The sequence below is a fragment of the Conger conger genome, chromosome 8 (assembly GCF_963514075.1).
Source record: "Conger conger chromosome 8, fConCon1.1, whole genome shotgun sequence".
Lineage (NCBI taxonomy): Eukaryota > Metazoa > Chordata > Actinopteri > Anguilliformes > Congridae > Conger > Conger conger.
Window position 1 is genome coordinate 47,008,138 of NC_083767.1, and position 18,125 is coordinate 47,026,262.

The 18,125-nt window shown below is 44.0% G+C and overlaps 1 protein-coding gene across 4 annotated transcripts in view; it reads left to right on the forward strand.

The window, feature by feature from the left end:
* ptprz1a (protein tyrosine phosphatase receptor type Z1a) overlaps positions 1 to 18,125 on the forward strand; it is a 63,468-nt gene that overhangs the window by 29,692 nt on the left and 15,651 nt on the right. For 2 of the 4 annotated variants that reach the window (XM_061251533.1, XM_061251534.1), the window contains exons 3-13: positions 1,906 to 2,085; positions 3,857 to 4,008; positions 4,643 to 4,738; positions 6,585 to 6,651; positions 6,946 to 7,103; positions 9,146 to 9,296; positions 10,843 to 11,033; positions 11,433 to 11,559; positions 14,064 to 14,119; positions 14,281 to 14,890; positions 15,947 to 16,468. In XM_061251533.1, coding sequence (XP_061107517.1) covers positions 1,906 to 2,085; positions 3,857 to 4,008; positions 4,643 to 4,738; positions 6,585 to 6,651; positions 6,946 to 7,103; positions 9,146 to 9,296; positions 10,843 to 11,033; positions 11,433 to 11,559; positions 14,064 to 14,119; positions 14,281 to 14,890; positions 15,947 to 16,468 — 2,310 coding nt within the window. The remainder of the gene's footprint in view (positions 1 to 1,905; positions 2,086 to 3,856; positions 4,009 to 4,642; positions 4,739 to 6,584; positions 6,652 to 6,945; positions 7,104 to 9,145; positions 9,297 to 10,842; positions 11,034 to 11,432; positions 11,560 to 14,063; positions 14,120 to 14,280; positions 14,891 to 15,946; positions 16,469 to 18,125) is intronic. The other 2 variants (XM_061251535.1, XM_061251536.1) reach the window with 1 other exon arrangement.

The window sequence follows — 18,125 nt, forward strand, 5'->3', positions numbered from 1 at the left end:
AATTGAGGCACCAAAAAGGCCCAAAGCACAGCTGAAGCCTAGAAGTGGATCTAGAATGGCGACAAGCACACTGAATTAGTACAATGGTCAGAATTAGCACAGCTGTGGAATGGAGCTACTATGGAGGGATTCAACAGCTCTACATACACTGTGTCCAAACAGAGTTAGAATTCAGTGGCCGTACATACACTGTGGCCCTCCAAGGTTAGAATTCAGTGACCCTACAACCACTGTGAGTATGTGGCCCTCCAGGATGAGGGATGAATTGCCATGCTGTCCATTGCACATTCTGTGACTCCTCTCTTCAGTGAGAGCTCTCTCTCTGCTGGAGTTCCCCCGGACATGTTGCCATCCTGTGTCCGTGACAGCTCCTCATTACGCTTCTGCTGTTAAACCGCAGGAGCCAGACATGGCCCTGAAGGTGCTTGTCTGGCAGCTCACACTCCCGTCTCTGCCATCACACAATGCAATGTCATATAAGGACAACAGGAAAGACAGGCGCCCAAAAGCAAAAAGGTCATATACCAGTATGGCTATAAAGCTATTGTCTCATAAAACACTCTAGCGTTGTATTAAATAGGTCTTTACTCTTCCTGTTTTAATTGAAATATCAGTCCGAAGGCAAATAAGTCAGTATTGAGATGTTGAGTAAACAAAAAGGCAAATATAATATTTTTACTGTATAATGTGATAATGTTTTCCAAACAGATGGATTGAAACACGGCTGAAATATTATACATTATTCTGTGAAATATATGTATGACCACATTAAATATGCATTTGCTGGCTTTTCCCCTGAAGGTTGTGCATATTCTATGAATATCCTATTTTTCATAATATGAATTTAATAATGTTGCTGTCAACAGTATTCTGGAAATATGAAAGAGACGCAGCATATCTATCAGGGAAATCTCTTCAGTCAGAGACTCATCACACCTGGCAATTACGTAGACAAGGCGTGGCCATCAATCAATATTAAATAGATTGTCTGTATGGCAGGCACATCATTTCCTGCAAGAAACAAAGCTATTTTTATCCTTACCTAAATTATTTGTTCAGACAGAACACTGCCATTCAGGGTCAAGCAGTTAGCCTAAGAATTGAATTGAAATATCTAAATCATTATCTCATGGGCCCTTCGAGAAAGGTACAATCCTTCTCTGAGAAATGTTCAATATCATACGTATTAAAAGGCCATTTAACCCAGACATATTCAGAAGGAAATAAAGTGTAACGTGTAACATGAGTGCATTTGTTTTTTATAACAAGCAACAAACGAAGATTAGTCTGCACAAATCGCATAGAAAACTATGTTTAAGAAAATGCTTGACAGTATGAATAGCCTCTGATTGACTATTCTATGCCTTTGAGGCAGCCTTGTTCTGCAACTAAAATCTTCACTGCTGTGAAGATCTGCCTTAATTGTGTTTATGCCACAAGAAAATATGCCACAGTCGACTAATGTTTCTGACCCGTAACAGTGGATGACTCTATTAATTTCTGTTACCTTTTTTGGTAAAAAGAGTCTCCAGACAGCAGAAGGATTATGAATCAGGGATGCATAATCCTGAATTTATAAAAATGTAGCTGTTACAGTTTATGTGTGAATGTGCGTGCATGCCTGCGTCTGTGTGTGTGTTCTGACTCACTCCTTTGTCCACCAAAATATGTGGATACAACACCATAGCTACACTTTGACTTGGGTTGGTATGTGTTTCAAACTTACATTGTCTGTATGACTGCAATTAGATTTTCAAGTGTAACTCATCTACCATTATTATATATTGTACATGAAATCATCAGTCACTGTTGTTAAAACTCAAGCATTAAGCATTAAGCTACATTTCCTACATACTGATACTTTGAATCTAATTCTATTATTGCAATTGCCTCACCATCCCTCAGGAACACTTAACCAAAAGAACTGGGCCAAGAAGTACCCATCATGCAATAATGCCAAACAGTCCCCCATAAACATCGAGGAGGACCTCACCCAGGTGAGGCTTCAGTTTCAGCAGCTGAAGTTCGAGGGCTGGGACCAGCTGACCTCAGACACCACCGCCATCAAAAACGACGGGAACACAGGTGAGCTGCCTAGCTTCCACTAAGCTCTGATCTGCATGACCTTGCAGTGACCTTCTCACAGTTCTCTCCTGTCCAAGCTCAAGTCCATATTGATTGTTAGACCCTGAAAGGGATTCTCTTGCAGTTTAAATTTATGTATGGTAGATAAGCAGATCATAGAAGATGGAAACAGATTATATTCTAAAGGCAAATTTATGCTTTGGCGACTGGTGACAGAATGTTGACGGAAGACATTTTGAATTTATAGTTATGCGACAGTGCGTGTTGTTACTATAACAACCACCTGTTCTGCCAGCTTCTCCTCAAACCCGTCCATTTTGCTAGCGAGCTATGCAAACAAAACATCTTCATTCATAAAAAAACTGTAGTAGTAATCTAGCATCACTTCCATGCCAACGTTTGTCTTCGTTTCAATGAATCAGTGACAGTTGCAGGACACTTCTGACCTTATGCTGGTGTGTGCCACCCATCACCGACCATCAAATGTGTTCAATTTGATCCATTTTGCCCACACTGTCGCTGAAGAATAAATTAGCCTTAACATTGCTTCTGTGAATATAATTTTAACTTAAGCATTATAGAGTAATAAAGAGGAAGCAGTGAGCCTAATGAGAAATGTGGATATATGTTTTTCCAAAAGGCCTAGTTTCTGAAAGAAATAGCTTCATTTACAGTCAGAAAGAGATATTTTAATGGAGTAGCTGTGTCTCTGCTTTCACTTTTCACTGAGAAATTGATGATTATAACAATTATTCTTCTTTGTTTTCTTGTTTGTGTGTTTTTATTTTAAAATAATTTCTCCATCACCTTTTAATTTTTTTGCTTAAAAATATTAACTTTTAATATTTCTTCTCATCACTCTGGTCAGACCCTGGTGCAAATGGAATGAAATAAGGCTGATATATGCCATTACATCTGATATATTCTTTAGTATATAAATCTGTAGATAAATATCATCTGTCTGAAAATATGAACTCAAAATCTCAGTCTGGTCCCATGTCCTTCATACTAGAGGGTTAACATCAAAGCAGCCCCCAGCTAACATTATTGGAGAATACTTTTTCAATATCTCTCTAGCTTGACAGCAGGCTGAAATGTTACAATGAAATATACTAGTTCCTTTTGGAAACCTTTTTGGTGGTAGAACTTGAAGAAGAATCCTTTGATGTAAGCATCTTACAATTGCACATGTCTTTGTTCTTTAGTTACTTTCTTTGAATTATTGTGCAAATTACAAAGATTGGGACAAAGGTTTCTGTTTTTCCCAAGGCTCAGGTATTGTGATAATTTGAAAAGCCAGATTAAAAACACACCCTCTGCCAATTTTGAAGAGTGTGGGTTATCATGAATGTAACCCTGAAACACCTGTAGCTGCTGTCATGTGCAGTCAGTTAGTTTAAATGTGCATGCAATGTGTGTGTATGTGTGTGTGTATGTGTGTGCACGCGCATGATCTCATGCATGTGCTTGTGTGTGTGTGTGTGTGTGTGTGTTTGTGTGTATGTGTGTGCACGCGCATGATCTCATGCATGTGCTTGTGTGTGTGTGTGTGTGTGTGTGTGTATGTATGTGTGTGTGCGCACATGATAGCATGCATGTGCGTATGTGTGTGTGTGTGTGTGTGTGTGTGTGTGTATGTATGTGTGTGTGCGCGCATGATCGCATGCATGTGCGTATGTGTGTGTGCGTGGGTGTATGAACTACTGTAGTTGAGATTGGCCCATGCTCTGTGCTTATTAAAGAGTGTGATGTGGTGTTTGGTGTGTTTCAGTTGCAGTAGACCTGAACGGAGAGTTCTTCCTGAGTGGAGGGGGGCTGAGGTCCAGGTTTAGGGTGGGCAGGATCCAGTTCCACTGGGGCACGTGTAACGCCTCATCTGATGGCTCAGAACATAGCCTCAATGGCATCAAGTTTCCACTCGAGGTACACTACTTACTCCCCAGTATGGCTCTCAGGGTGCATAGCACATGGGCACACACAACAACAACACACTGGGTGAAAAAAACTGCTCAATCTAGGTTTTGACCAGTTCAGACCACGTCCCAGCTTGACCAGCTCAAGCTATGTTTAAAACAGCTGGTAGCAGGTTGACCAGCTGTCAGCTCAGACAAGCTACCAGTAATAGCTGGTTGACCAGATCATACCCAGCTAGACCAGCATATGACCTGCTTGACCAGCTCAATTTTTAAGCTGGTCAAGCTGGCATAGCTGGATTTTATAGCAGGGAACAACACAGCCCGCAATGCCAGAGAGTGTGATGATTAACACAGAGCAACAACAACAAGTCCACAATGAAAGTGTCCAAATAAACTGGTAGACCCTACTGTTGCTTTGTGCTGGCCACTGTACTCTGGGCTGAACTGTGTTGTTGTGCACAGAGTACAGTGTACAATATTGCTGATCAGCACAGTTCACCTGTTGAGTTGCACATGAAGTGTCTTCTCGTGTCTCAACTCATGTCTTTGCGAGAAGTGCTGGTGTGCTTTATCCTCACAGCTATGACACGTTTTGTTTTTATGAACTCAGACAACTCATGTCAGGATTTTCTCTCTTTTAGATGCATATTTTCTGTTATGAAGGGCACAAGTTCAAATTCATTGATGATGCATTCAAAGATGGAGGAAAGATCACAGCTCTGTCTGTCTTGTTTGAGGTGGGTTTACATCATTTTGTGTGTGTCTGTGTAAAGTCTGTGTACTGTAGGTGTGTGAGTATGTATGCATGTGATCATGGGTTTCTGATGTACTGTGTGTGAAATGTCTTTATGAGTGGCTGCATACGTGTGCATATGTGCATGCATGGATATGTTTTGTAAGTGCGGGCCTGCCTATGTGCAGCAAAATGGTGGCAGTTTGTTCTTGAGTATGGCATCATGGTGGGTTCAGATTCAGGGCAATGGCTCGGGGTCTGCGTGTGCTTTTGAAGGTTGAACTTCAAGAAGCTTCATCGCCTACAGCAATTCCAAACCAATATTATCTCTGAGGAGCATTTATTTTTATGGTACTGTAAAGTATCTCTGTGATTCGGTGTGAATGAATTTAGGGCCTGTCTGAACATGTTCTCATGACTAAGTTTTGTGCTGTGATTCAAAGTGTATGCCATGGGCACATTAGCACATTATTAATTAACGACACAAACATGGACTTAGATGGCTTTTTATCTATAATTCATTTTTGCTGGATATGTACTAAGGCAATTTAATTCTTGCTAGAGAGCCCAAACTGGGATTCCAAACTTGCCTATATTGCATGACTACACTACACATGCCTATATTGCATGACTGGAGAGATATGACCCATGTTCAGTTGCTCAGATGCAGTGCAGTAGAGATGTAGGAAGGGTAGGGGAAATAAAGCATTGATGGAAACGGAGAGAGGGGCGGGGAGGGAGTAGAGGACCACTGGGAGGGGAGTTTCAGTGTTGAATAGAGCCAACTCTTGGTGACAGAAGTGTGCTTAAATAAAACAGTTAATTACATTTAACATCATGAATCACTGCATTTTTTAAATTATGGCCCCTATGAATTTGTGAGTGTTACAGAGGCATTTAGGGTAATGACTTAGTCAAACATTGCACTGCTATATTTACACTGCTAAGATCTGTATTATGCATTGCTACTTAGGATTTTTATGTCTTATTTTAAAGTTTTGTTATCAAGTGTATTTCTGTATTTTATGATGTGTTTAAGATGTGTGCTGATAACTATTAAGTACTAACTGTATTGACTAATTGACCCTGTGGTGATGTGTCCAGACTCAGTTCTCTCTTTCCCTCAGCCTAAACTCTGGAAGTGGAGTAAATATCAGGCATGTAGAACAAGTGAACCCAGTCGCAGTAATCCAGAAGGCAAAGAGTTTGTTCAGAGTCTTTATTTCCTTCAGGCAAGTCAAACAGGCGAGGGTCAATAGCCACCAAACAGATTCACTGGGGATAAGGCAGTTCATAATACAAAGTCCAGGCAATGGGTCAAAACTCCAGCAAACAGGTATAACAAGGATAATCCAAATTGTAATCATGGTCACAGGCGAAGGGTTGATAACAAACGGGCTAAGTAGACAAAAACAGAATCCGGAAACAAAAGTCGATATACAAAAACAGGTCGATAAACTACGGTTCAAAATCAAACAGACAGGAGAATCAAAACGCGGAATTCTGGGACGAAACAGGTCGTAACAGAGATCAATCAGAAATAAACGCTGGAGAGTATGGTTTTGACACATAACAATCAGGCGATGAGACATAAAAAACTGAGGTGTTTATATAAGACAGGTAATGAGGGAAACAGCAATCAGGTGTGAGAAACAATCAGGGAGTGAAACATAGGTGAAACGAGTGAATGAAGTGACCAAACTGACAGGGTGGCTGCGGAGTGCACAGAGGTTACAAAAACAGGGAAACGCAATGCACTTAAACAGAATACAACACAGTGAAAACACGAAACCTCACAGTAAAGTGAAGGTGAATAACATGGTGGGGCCATTTCTGTAATTTCCTTGCAGGCCAGTCATGAGGACAACGACAACTACGTGCCGATTATCAACGCCATCAACTCTGTGAGCCGATTTGGTAAGTTGTTGCAGAAGGCTGCCCATGCTATTTTTCTCTTGGTGATAGCCAGCAACTTGCCAGTGATAAAAACAAATGTTTTTGAATTTCTGAATCAGCTGCTTGGTGGGTGGATATAACGCACCCCCTGCCATCACGGCATTGAGTTTTCAGTAATGCGATCAAGTGCTCCAAAAACCAGCCCGGGTCATGTTGCCCATCTCCCACTGTTATCCGCCTACGATACAGTGTCCGTTGATGGCAGAATGTGAAGAGCTTTAATGGATCCGGCTGTTCCGTCATCTTGATTTCCAGACAAAAGCGACGTGGTAGAACCGTTCAGCCTGCGGAGCCTCCTGCCAAATTCGACAGAGAAATACTACACTTACAACGGCTCCCTGACCACGCCGCCATGCTCAGACACTGTGGAGTGGGTGGTGTTTAAGAACACTGTGTCCATCTCTGACATACAGGTGAGTGCAATTCAGAGGAAACACCCTGGAGGCCAGCAGCACTGTTTAGTTCTGCTGCTGGCCTCCAGGGTGTTGTAGAAGTGTGTGTGCGTGCGTGTGCGTGTGCCTGTGTGTGTATGTGTGTGTGCATGCATGTGAGCATTGTAATACGTATTCTCTATGGCGTTTTCCTGTTCTATTTTTACCATACCTTATACCTTATACCTTTGTTACATTACATTGTTTTTAATTGGCTCCCTTTAATCGGCCTGTAGCGTAGTGGTTAAGGTAAATGACTGGGACACACAAGGTTGGTGGTTCTAATCCTGGTGTAGCCACAATAAGATCCGCACAGCTGTTAGGCCCTTAACCCTGCATTGCTCCAGGGGAGGATTGTCTCCTGCTTAGTCTAATCAACTGTACGTTGCTCTGGATAAGAGCGTATGCCAATAATGTAATGTAATAATGTAATGTCTATAAGGCACTTTTTTATATTTCATGACAAGTGCTGCAATTACTATTTATTTAAAATAATAATAATAATAATAATAATAATAATAATAGTAATAATAATGTGAGTTTAATGTGTGCATACACATTAGTGCATATTTGTGTATATTAGGACATACTTGTGCGTTTGTACATTTCAGATTGATGAGTTTGCGTTTGTGTTTATCTTGGCCGGGGAAGATCTGTGTGTGCATATGTGCGTGTAATTGTGTGTGTGTGTGTGTGTGTGTGTGTGTGTGTGCTTGTTTCAGGTGACAGTTTTCCATGCCTTTGAAGCCTGGTCACAGTTTGGATTTGTTTAATCTAATGACAGAGTGTGTGTATCCCTGTCAGTCACTGAGGAATAATGAGCAGAGCTGAATGACAAGCATTCAGGTTTTGCAGGTCATTAACTGTTGACGTGGTCTTTGTCTGTTACCTTCTCTCCGTGCAGTCACACTTTTCTCTTGGGGGAGTGAGTCACTGAGCTCCAGCTTCCCCCATAGAAAATGTGCTAAAGGCATTCTCACATTCTCACATTTATGAATTAAAAGGAGGTTGAAAGACTTCTATTCATCTGTAGCTTTGTAAGCCTTTGAATACCCGTGAAACATAGCCATAAAACAAGTTTTAAGAAAAACCACTGCTCAAAGACTTGTAGTCTGAAACACAGCCTGAACCACAATAACATAACAAAAGTGCCAGCCCTGGGATTTATGTACAAGATAACCCAATGTTTTATAACTGCCATTATGGAGGCTCAGTGCAGAGCAGTTTGCATTGTGCTTGTGTGCAATATTTTCCGAGCCCATTACCTATGCTAAGTACTGTGACCTCCCAACTGCCAATGGCTTGTAAGTGTCAAAACAAGTAAAAAACATAAAGACAGATCCTACGTGAATGTCCTCATTGTACTAACAGGCCTTGTTGCAGCATGTGTGCATACCTATTGTCAGTCCAATGACTAATTGTTAAAAAATCTCCATTATTAAAATGAGAACAGCTAAGGAAGGGAGTGTGTAGCACACAATTATTATTATGCAACAGATGATTGAGTTTAATGATTCAGAAGCACAAAATGACAGATAATGGCACCGCTGGGAGTTTAGCTTCAGGTGTGCTATTGAAGTGGATTGGAGTGGGAGGCAGAGGTCAGGGGATTACAGGGGCGGGCATGACTGAACACGGACAGACAATATGGTGGGTGAAGAGCCGGAATATTCCATTCTCCTGGGGGGAGGACGGTTGTTGCGCATATGTCTATAAATTCATTTTAAAGGCTGCTTGTGCTCAATCAGTAACATCCACCCATCCTCAGATGGGGTTTGGTGATAGAAAAGTATCACAGCATGAACTAACAGAAAAGGGAAACAGGTCAATGTTATCTAGGGTTTGTGTTATGTTATGATTGGATTTAATTTGCATGTGTCTGTATGTATGTGTATGTGTGTGTGTGTGTCTGTGTGTGTTTGTGTGTGTGTGCATGTGTTTGTGTGCATATGTATGTGTGTGTGTGTGTGTGTATGTGTGTGTGTGTCTGCATGTGTTTGTATGCATGTGTGTGTCTGTTTCAGCTGGAGGTGTTCTGTGAGGTCATGACCCAGCATCAGGTTGGCTACGTTATGCTGCTGGACTACCTGCAGAATAACTTCAGGGAGCAGCAGGACCAGTTCATGGGCCAGGTCTTCTCCTCTTACACTGGGACAGAGGAGGTTCCCAGTCCCAGTATGTACTGCAGCTGCCTTTCCATTGTGTGACCAAACCTACACTCACATCTCAATTAAAAGTCTTTGCAATACTGCATGACATTGGTAAAACCTTTTGAATATCTAATCACTTTATAAATTGGTTTAATAGCTACATTCAAGGTGAATGAGTAAATATTTGTTAAATGTCAACATATGTGCATTTATCAGTATTTACCAGTTTACTATATCAGTTTTTAACATTGAACTAAAGTGTGTAATGGTTTGTCATAGCTGTTCCACAGCGAGTGAAGAGGTGGAGGGGGCAGGCTTCATGAGAGTGCCCTATTTTATTGTTGAATGCTGTAGGCCATTCTGGCTCCACTCGAGCAGTTGTTTCCGGGAAGGTCATCTGTGATATACCACACCAGGGGAAAAATGACTGCCTGTTTCTCTATGGGGGAGACAGTGCTGTGTTCCATCATGCAGCATTTCAGTCTGTCTGTGTAGATCTGTGCTCATTTGTACACACATTCTGGTGTACTGTACAGCAGTAGTAATTTAATTCCTGAAAATAATGCTCAGAAATATCAATATTCATATCTTTCCCTATCATTGTCTCCGTTTTTTTGACATCATAATGGTACCATGTTGCTAAGCAACCTGGCCCAGCCAGGTTCTCTTTCTATATCTTACTGTTCATATGGTCAGTACAGTACAAGCCAGTACAGTATTTGATTCTGAATGTTTTTAAATTCATTAAAGTGCATCACGGGGTTCAAACCCAGGTGGTAGGGCTCCAGGTAAATATCCAGTTGTGTAAATGTGTATGTCACATGTAGCTTTGAATAAGCTTGTCCACTGTATATAGTGTTGTATTGTGTATGTATGTCAGTGGTAGGCTATAATAGGCTGTGCTGCTATTGTCCTCATTAGATTGATGGATATCGCTGAGGTCAGTGTCTCATGGCTAATTTAAATTGGTTCCTGCAGTAGGGGCCTTTATGCTGAGTGCCCACATGATTGTGCTCAGTGAGGGGCATTATCTCAAGCAGTCCGTTCTGACAGCGCACACAGATGGTGAAGAGAGCTTTGTGTTTCATTCTTCAGTCCTTTGGTTTCTGCCTGGGGGGATAGTGTACCATAAACAAATAAATAAAGCCCTTTACATTCCCCTACAAGGCCTAATTGCAGTAATTATCTGGCAGTAGTTTCGTTCTCATGCTAGAGAGGAAGTTTGAGTGCATGTTGTATTCAGGTTATGCAGAGTTTTTGTGCAACAGGTGTTTCAAGTACAAATAAGGTTGTATTTTTGTTTATCTCATTTTTTATTTTACTAGATTATTTAAACTTTATTTTTAACTTTAGTTTGTCTGTTTGTAGCCACGATAAGATCAGCTGTTGGGCCCTGTTTAGACTTATCAACTGTAAGTCTGGATAAAGGTGTCAGCTTAGTAGCAACTGTAATGTAATGTATGTTCTATAGCAAACCAACCATTCTTTATGAAATATGGAAAAAACACATAAGACTCTTACTGCCTACATGTGTACTTAGACTGGTCCGTCTTTCCTGCCACATTGTACAGTTTGTAGCACAGAGCCAGAGAACGTGCAGGCAGAGCCTCACCCTGAGAACTACACCAGCCTGCTGGTGACCTGGGAACGGCCACGGGCGGTCTACGACACCAACATCGAGAAGTACTCCGTTACCTACTGGCGGCTGGAGGGGGAGGACCCACCCAAGAGCGAATACCTGACAGACGGAGACCAGGATGTGGTAATGCCTCCCAACCCACAGTCTGACACAGTGGAGGATCGTGGGATCATTAGGAAGTGCATGAGTAATCATAGACTTTCACAGTGGCCTGTGCCTGCTTACTGTAGATACATCTGACTGAGTGCACATTACTAGTGTAGCCTATGCCTGCTTACTGTGGATACATCTGACTGAGTGCACAAGGCACATACTAGATCCCATTTACTCACAAATTATTTATTAATTTATTGTTTTCTTTTTCGATCGGATAATTGATTGGTTGATTGGTTGGTTGGATCATTGATGAACTAATTGGTAGGTTGGTTGGTTGGATGATTGATTGGTTGATTGGTAGGTTGGTTGGTTAGTTAATTGGTTGGTTGGTTATTTGATTGACATTACATGACCTTCCCACCCCAGGGTGCCATAATCCCGGACCTGGCGGGCAACACCAGCTACAGGGTGCAGGTGGTGGCGGTCTGCACTGGCGGTCTACAGGGCCGTGTGAGTGATCAGCTGGTGGTGGATATGCCCCTGGACGACCCTGGTAAGACCGACAGCACCCTCTGACACTTCACATCTACAGTCACACGATGCATACGTCTCGCACCATTAGCAGCTAAGCTATTCTGTAGATTCATCTTTTGCAAACCAGTTCTTGCTTTTTTCAGCAATTGTCTGTATGTCAAAGATCAATGCAGTCAAAGTCATATAGACGCAAAGGATGTTTCCTTGTAAAGACATCCATTGTAGATACCTTGATTGGCTAAATTAGGAGCCCTGAAGCTCTGCTGGAATGTCTCTCCCCCCAAGTATGAGTAAACAGTGTTTATTTGTTAACGGTAGCCTCTGCTTGACTAGGCTACATGAGGAGGCAATTTCTGCTGAAATTCTATCCCCTTAAACTGGCTATGGTTAAATGTTTCCAGAAAAACTAGACATCCATGGTCTGTCAAGTGACGCAATCACGAAAGCAGCCAGTTCTTAGAAAAGAGATGCTCAGTTGTCAAGACTGCCCCACTGTGGGTCAGATATAAAATGCATGGACTGCAGTTGGTTTTTGGGTACAGTAGATGTTTTTTCTTTGCTTGGGTCTGTCAGAATGGGAATCCTTCAATAACATTTACTCGCTGTCAGTTAATTCTATTTCTCTTTAACTGTCTTTTTGTGGATTTCACAAATACTGTGCCATGTGTATAAATTGAGAAAAACATGAATCTGTCCTCTGTACTCTCAAGCCCTTCTCTATGCTGGTGTTTTCATTTATTCAAATATTGTATTTTAATTATGTTGGAAGTATAACTGATCTGTAGAAATGAAGGACATGTTGAAGTCAAAGGTGACTTCAGATTGTATGTATGAAAAATGATTAAATAACGCAATTTTTAAAATACTCAAAAATATTTAACAGAAAGATAATATTTGACTGTATGTGCTGTTGTGTATAATGATTTTAAATAAAATGATGGGAAACCTGTATGCTTTGATCACTGTATAAACATTGATAATAAACTAATCCCTTCTGCCAAAAGAATGAAAATCCGTGGTATGATATTTCTATTCCCATATACAAAAGCGGTTCCTGAGTGAGTGAGTCTGGTGAACCACAGTGTTTAGGTTGTATGGGTCTGTCCACTTACTAAACCCTCTCAACTCTCCCTCTCAACACTGCCATCCTACCATTGTACACCGTGTGCCAATGGGAACTGTTGAGAAGGCCTTAATCAGACATGGGTGAATTTGTTCCCCCCTTACACACCCACACTCACACACGCACACACACAATTTTAAATCACCCCTGCCCTCCATAAAACAACATCAGTGATCTGACCTCCATGAGGCCCTGGGATCTTTATTTTGTATAACTTAGTCCCACCAGGCAGGTAAGGCTCATCGTCTTGCTCTGCTCGTGCTGTGTGTCAGGACAGTCCATCTGCATGACTGTAGCAAGCTTCCCTGTGTGACACTGTGCTGTATGCGGTGACCCAGAAGAAGAACTTGCACATTGTGTTTTTTGTGATCCCTCTGGGTGTGGTCTCTGTTTCTGTCTCTCTCTCACTCTGTCTCACTCTTGCTCACTTGCTCTCCCTCTCTCTTCTTTCTCTCCCTGACCTAATGACTTCGGTAAAATATTCATAATGATTACACCAACAATCTGCGCAGTCTACCAAGTTGATCAGTAGCTTGGCACATTGCAGTATTGCTGTGGTATAAAAGATTTGGCTCTAATTCCTTGGCCACACTTTATCTTAAGGGCATATTTACACTGAAAACATTTAATATACTTGGTACCTCTTGTGAATTAAGTCTGTCTGGTTTTTTGAAGCAGATAATGAGCAAATACTCAAGTGCAACATTAACAAGTAATAATTCTTTTCATTTCTGAAGAAGTACCACTGTGGTCAGGAAATGTCAAGTTTTTTTTAACATTTCTAAAGGGTTTTCTTGCATGTATACTAGCTAACTATACTGTGTTATATCAAACACAGGCCCTCAAAATAAGGTGTACCATGCTGTTGTCAGAAGTCTGTAAATTGTAGAAGTAATTGAAAGATTATACCGTTGTGGATATGAGGCTTTGTAAGGCAGGGGGGTGTGTAGTTGCATTTGAAGATCAATCCGTGAAAGTAAATGATTTGAAAATGATCTTCATTTAAAACATTTTTTTTTTGAATCTATAAACTTTGTGTGTTTATTTAAAGTTTAAAGCAATATATGCAAATTGCACCACAGAATAGTTTTCACAATGTTTGTGTGTGTGTGTGTGTGTGTGTGTTGTGCACCTTTCTTTCATATCGTTGTAATGTTTTGGAGTGCAAATATTACCCTCAATACTGGCCCGTTTTAGGAAACTTTATCAAACCTTACGTGATATTTTTGATTCTTTGCTTCTGTAAAGTAGGGATCTGCATTTTATTGATGTAGTGATTTTTATGTTCTATCACACAGTTTAGGGATTTACATTGTTTACCTACAGGCAAAGCCCTTTAACAGAATTGTGAGAATTGTTTATTTTGGATCTAATCGGTGTGCCAATTATTTTCATTCCAGAAACAGATCCTGATCCGATCTATTTAGATCCTGATGAAATTGAAGAGGAGTTTAAGGTAATGTATAAAGATCCCAATGTAACACTCCTGTACTTTTGCACATCCATTCCAGTTTTGTTAAAATGCATTTCTGCACGGAATATTGCTGTTTGCAGCGTTTTCTGGCTATATAGCAGTTAGGCTTGACAGTGCAACCCCTGAATCTCTTTGCCCCTCAGGAGGAGAACCAGCCTAATTTGTCTCAGGGCAGACCGGGCCTGAAGCAGGCCGGCACATCGGCCCGAACCATCACCAGCGACTCCCCCTCCATTCGCATCGCCGTGGAGACAGAAGGGCCGGGCTTCCTGTTTCCGGGCAGGAGGAGTACAACCACCCCGGCGGTGCGGAGGGTGACGGAGGAGAGCTCGCTGTCCTGGACGCGGGAGCAGACGGAGGGGCCTGTGGAGAGCCCCAGCACTAAGCAGACCTCCCTCCTCAGTCCTGCAGCGCAGCCCAATGGCAGCGTCGTCACTGATGTCTACTACGACGACGTCATCAACAGCACAGCCTACGAGAACGCCACGGCCCCTACAGCCCCGCCTCTCGTCGGTCCGAACGAGGCCCCCAGCCCTTCGTGGGGCCCGTCTGGGGACGGCGTGACGTCGACCTCCGAGACCGACTCCGGCAGTGGCTTTGAAGATACAGAGGACACCCCCGTTGCTGGTAGCCCCACCCCTTCCCTCGTGGAGGTACCGCCGCGGCCCACAAGCCCTGGCAGTCAGGTCCTCTCCATCTCCACATCCGCCTTCGGTATCGTTCTCCCCCAGACCACCCAACCGGTGTCCAACGGTGAGAGCATCCTCCCCGACCCCGCTGTGTGTGACTCTACGTCCCCCTGCTCCCTCTCCGACCCCCTCACCTATCTGCATGCCACTCCTGTGTTACCCCCCTCCTCTTCTGGGGCTGTGTTGTATGACACCTCCCTCTCTCCACCCCCTAGCGGCTGGGGCCTGTCCGAAAGCTGGCCCGGGCCGAGACGGGGCATCCCGCATGCCCCCACTGCCCCGGTGTCCCTCGCCCCCTCCTTCTCCTCCTCCCCGTCCCACCCACCCTCCAGCCACGCTGTCTCTGATTGGACAATGGACACTGTGCTGCTTAGCGGCAATGGTGATGGTGGTGATGATGATGATAATGATGATGATGTGCTGTCTGGTTTGGCCGGCGACCCCTTGATAGTTTTCAGTGATACTGATGATGTACCCCTTCAAACTTTACCTGATTCATCTGCCACTGTACTGTCACTGTCCCATTCCGCCTGGGACGGGCTCCACCCTTCTAGAACTTTCAGCCCTGTCTCTCTAATGAAAACTCTATCCACTTCAGTTTTCCACAATCACCTTGAAACTTCACTTCCTCTGTCCTGCGACTGTTGTTCAACGGTGGTGACTGCTCACATGGGTGTGCACAGCAGCTTTTGGCCGGTAGAGGGTGCTTCTGATGTGGTGGGGGCCTCTGAATCTTCAGCGGGGGACGGTGGGGGTGGCGGCTTCCTTCGTTTCACCTCTGCCGTCCCTGAGCTCCCTCCCGCCTCCTGTACCTGCGCCTCCATGGGCCTGGCGTCTCGCGTCTTTAGTGGGGACTCTGTGCATGCCTCCCTCCTTCTTCTTCAGCCTTCCTCCAGCAGTGGGGCGCCCCCTGGTGGCTCATTCAGCGACTCCGGTAGCGTGGTAGACTTCCATCCATCTCTGTCCCCTAGCGCTGTGGCTTCCCACAGCCCCCTGGCCTCTTTTCCGGGTGACGCAGACAGGGCTGCTGAGTCCGCCCTCCTGCCTGTCTCTCTCTCTGCGGGCGTTCCCTCTCGCTCGCTCGACTGCCCTCTGAGTGACGTGTGCGTTTCTGTTACAGCTACAGCTGCCAGCACTTCCAGCCCCGTGCCCTTCTTCAGTTGGGCCACGCCCCTGAATCCCCCGGCCCTGTCCCCCACGGCGTCCCCCACGGCCCTGTCCTCGGACCCCCCCCTCTATCTGGACAGCCAGGTAGACAGTAGCGCCTCAGGGTCCACCCTGTATGTGGAGTCGCCAGGGAGCGGAGAGTTAGATCAGGAGTGGGAGCGGGGCCAGACGGCATCCCCCGAGGCAGGAAGCATGTCCTCGTTCGCCCTCGCGGCCTCGCCCACTGTGCCAGTCCCTGTCGCCAAGGCGACAGCGAGCACTGTGGACGATGGCAGCGGAGGCGACCGGCCGTCCTCTTTCTACTTCGAGAGCGAAAATGGGACTGACGTGGTGGTCATGGAGACCAAGGGGCTGGGGACGCTTGCCGGAGGGGAGGAAGAGAGCGGTTCCGGGAGTCTCTACGACAACGAGACGTCCTCGGACTTCAGTATACCCGAGTACGCGGAGACGGAATCTGAGGAAGCAGCGGAAGCAGGTAAAGCCCCCTCACCCAGAACCTTTTCCACAAGACGGCGCTGTTTCCTGATGGACTGACCTGACAGTCCACACAAATAGAGAAGCAGTGAGTGGCGGGATACTGGTTAGCGGCACAGCTAATGGCTAAGTCTCAGGCCGGCCCGCAGAAGCATGAATGCACTTTTAAACTCCTGTGACATATGGGTAAGGTATGGTTTGGGGGTCATTCAGCAGTAACATCATCTTAACATTCATCCAATCTCCAATATGATCACCATGGCCATATTACCATATAACAATTTCATAGTGGTTCTTTGCTCAGAGCTAGGCAAACAAAAGCAAAAAAAAATCCCTTGCAACCTTGTCATCCCTATTGTAAAGCTGTGCTTCCCATTTTGTGTTCTTTTTGGTTCATAATGATTTACAATTGTGTGTATACATATATGCATACAAACATGTATATATGAAGTCCTGCTTGTTGCACCCATTTTATCACAATGTTCAGTACTTAGTCAGACACCTAATCTGTATCAGATCTACAGTACATTCTGCCTGTGTGTAAATGATCTAACCCACACTAACCAGCAGACACATGATCCATACTCTTCTCATGATGCACATTATTTATGCAGTTTATTCACAGGTATGTTTAAAAATATCCATTAATCATGGTCACTAGTAATGACATGCTGTGTGGGTGGGCAAGCAACAAGGAGGTAAGTGAAGGTTTGTGGGAATTTCTTTGCAGTGTACCGATATCTACCCCTGAAGTAGCCTAAAGTTGAAGAGAGTGAGAGAGATAGAGAGATTTATAACATCCTTCTGAGGGATTCCTTTACCAGTGATGACAGTATATCCATCCATCCATCCATTATCTGAACCCGCTTATCCTGAACAGGGTCGCAGGGGGGCTGGAGCCTATCCCAGCATACATTGGGCGAAAGGCAGGAATACACCCTGGACAGGTCGCCAGTCCATCGCAGGGCACACACACCATTCACTCACACACTCATACCTACGGGCAATTTAGACTCTCCAATCAGCCTAACCTGCATGTCTTTGGACTGTGGGAGGAAACCGGAGTACCCGGAGGAAACCCACGCAGACACGGGGAGAACATGCAAACTCCGCACAGAGAGGCCCCGGCCGACGGGGATTCGAACCCAGGACCTCCTTGCTGTGAGGCGGCAGTGCTACCCACTGCGCCATCCGTGCCGCCTATGACAGTATATTAAACCAGTAAAATACAACAGTGATTCCTCTGGTTAAGTGGATTAGGTGATTACAGTCTGCACAAGCTGAGCATAATACATAGTTCCCCAATGTAACGGGTGTGTAGCCAGCTGCACGTACATACTTTTATTCATACATCCTTATAACTACTCCTTTCCACCTTAGAACAATGCATTGCAAATCCTGGAAAGTGCTTGCTAAAAAGCCCAATCAAAGTAAAGAATTGAGCTCTGTTTAACATAAAACCAGCATACACACAGGACGGGCATTGTGGAACTCTCCCCAATAGTATGGTTTGCCTGGTAATTGTTCTGTTGCTGCTTTAATTCCAAAAACGAAGCATGCAAAAATGTCCACAAGGTGGTAGCAGACCTCTTCCTTACTGACACTGTTGTCAGAACATTGTCTATTGAATGCTGTGGGTGGAACCACAAAGCTTTACT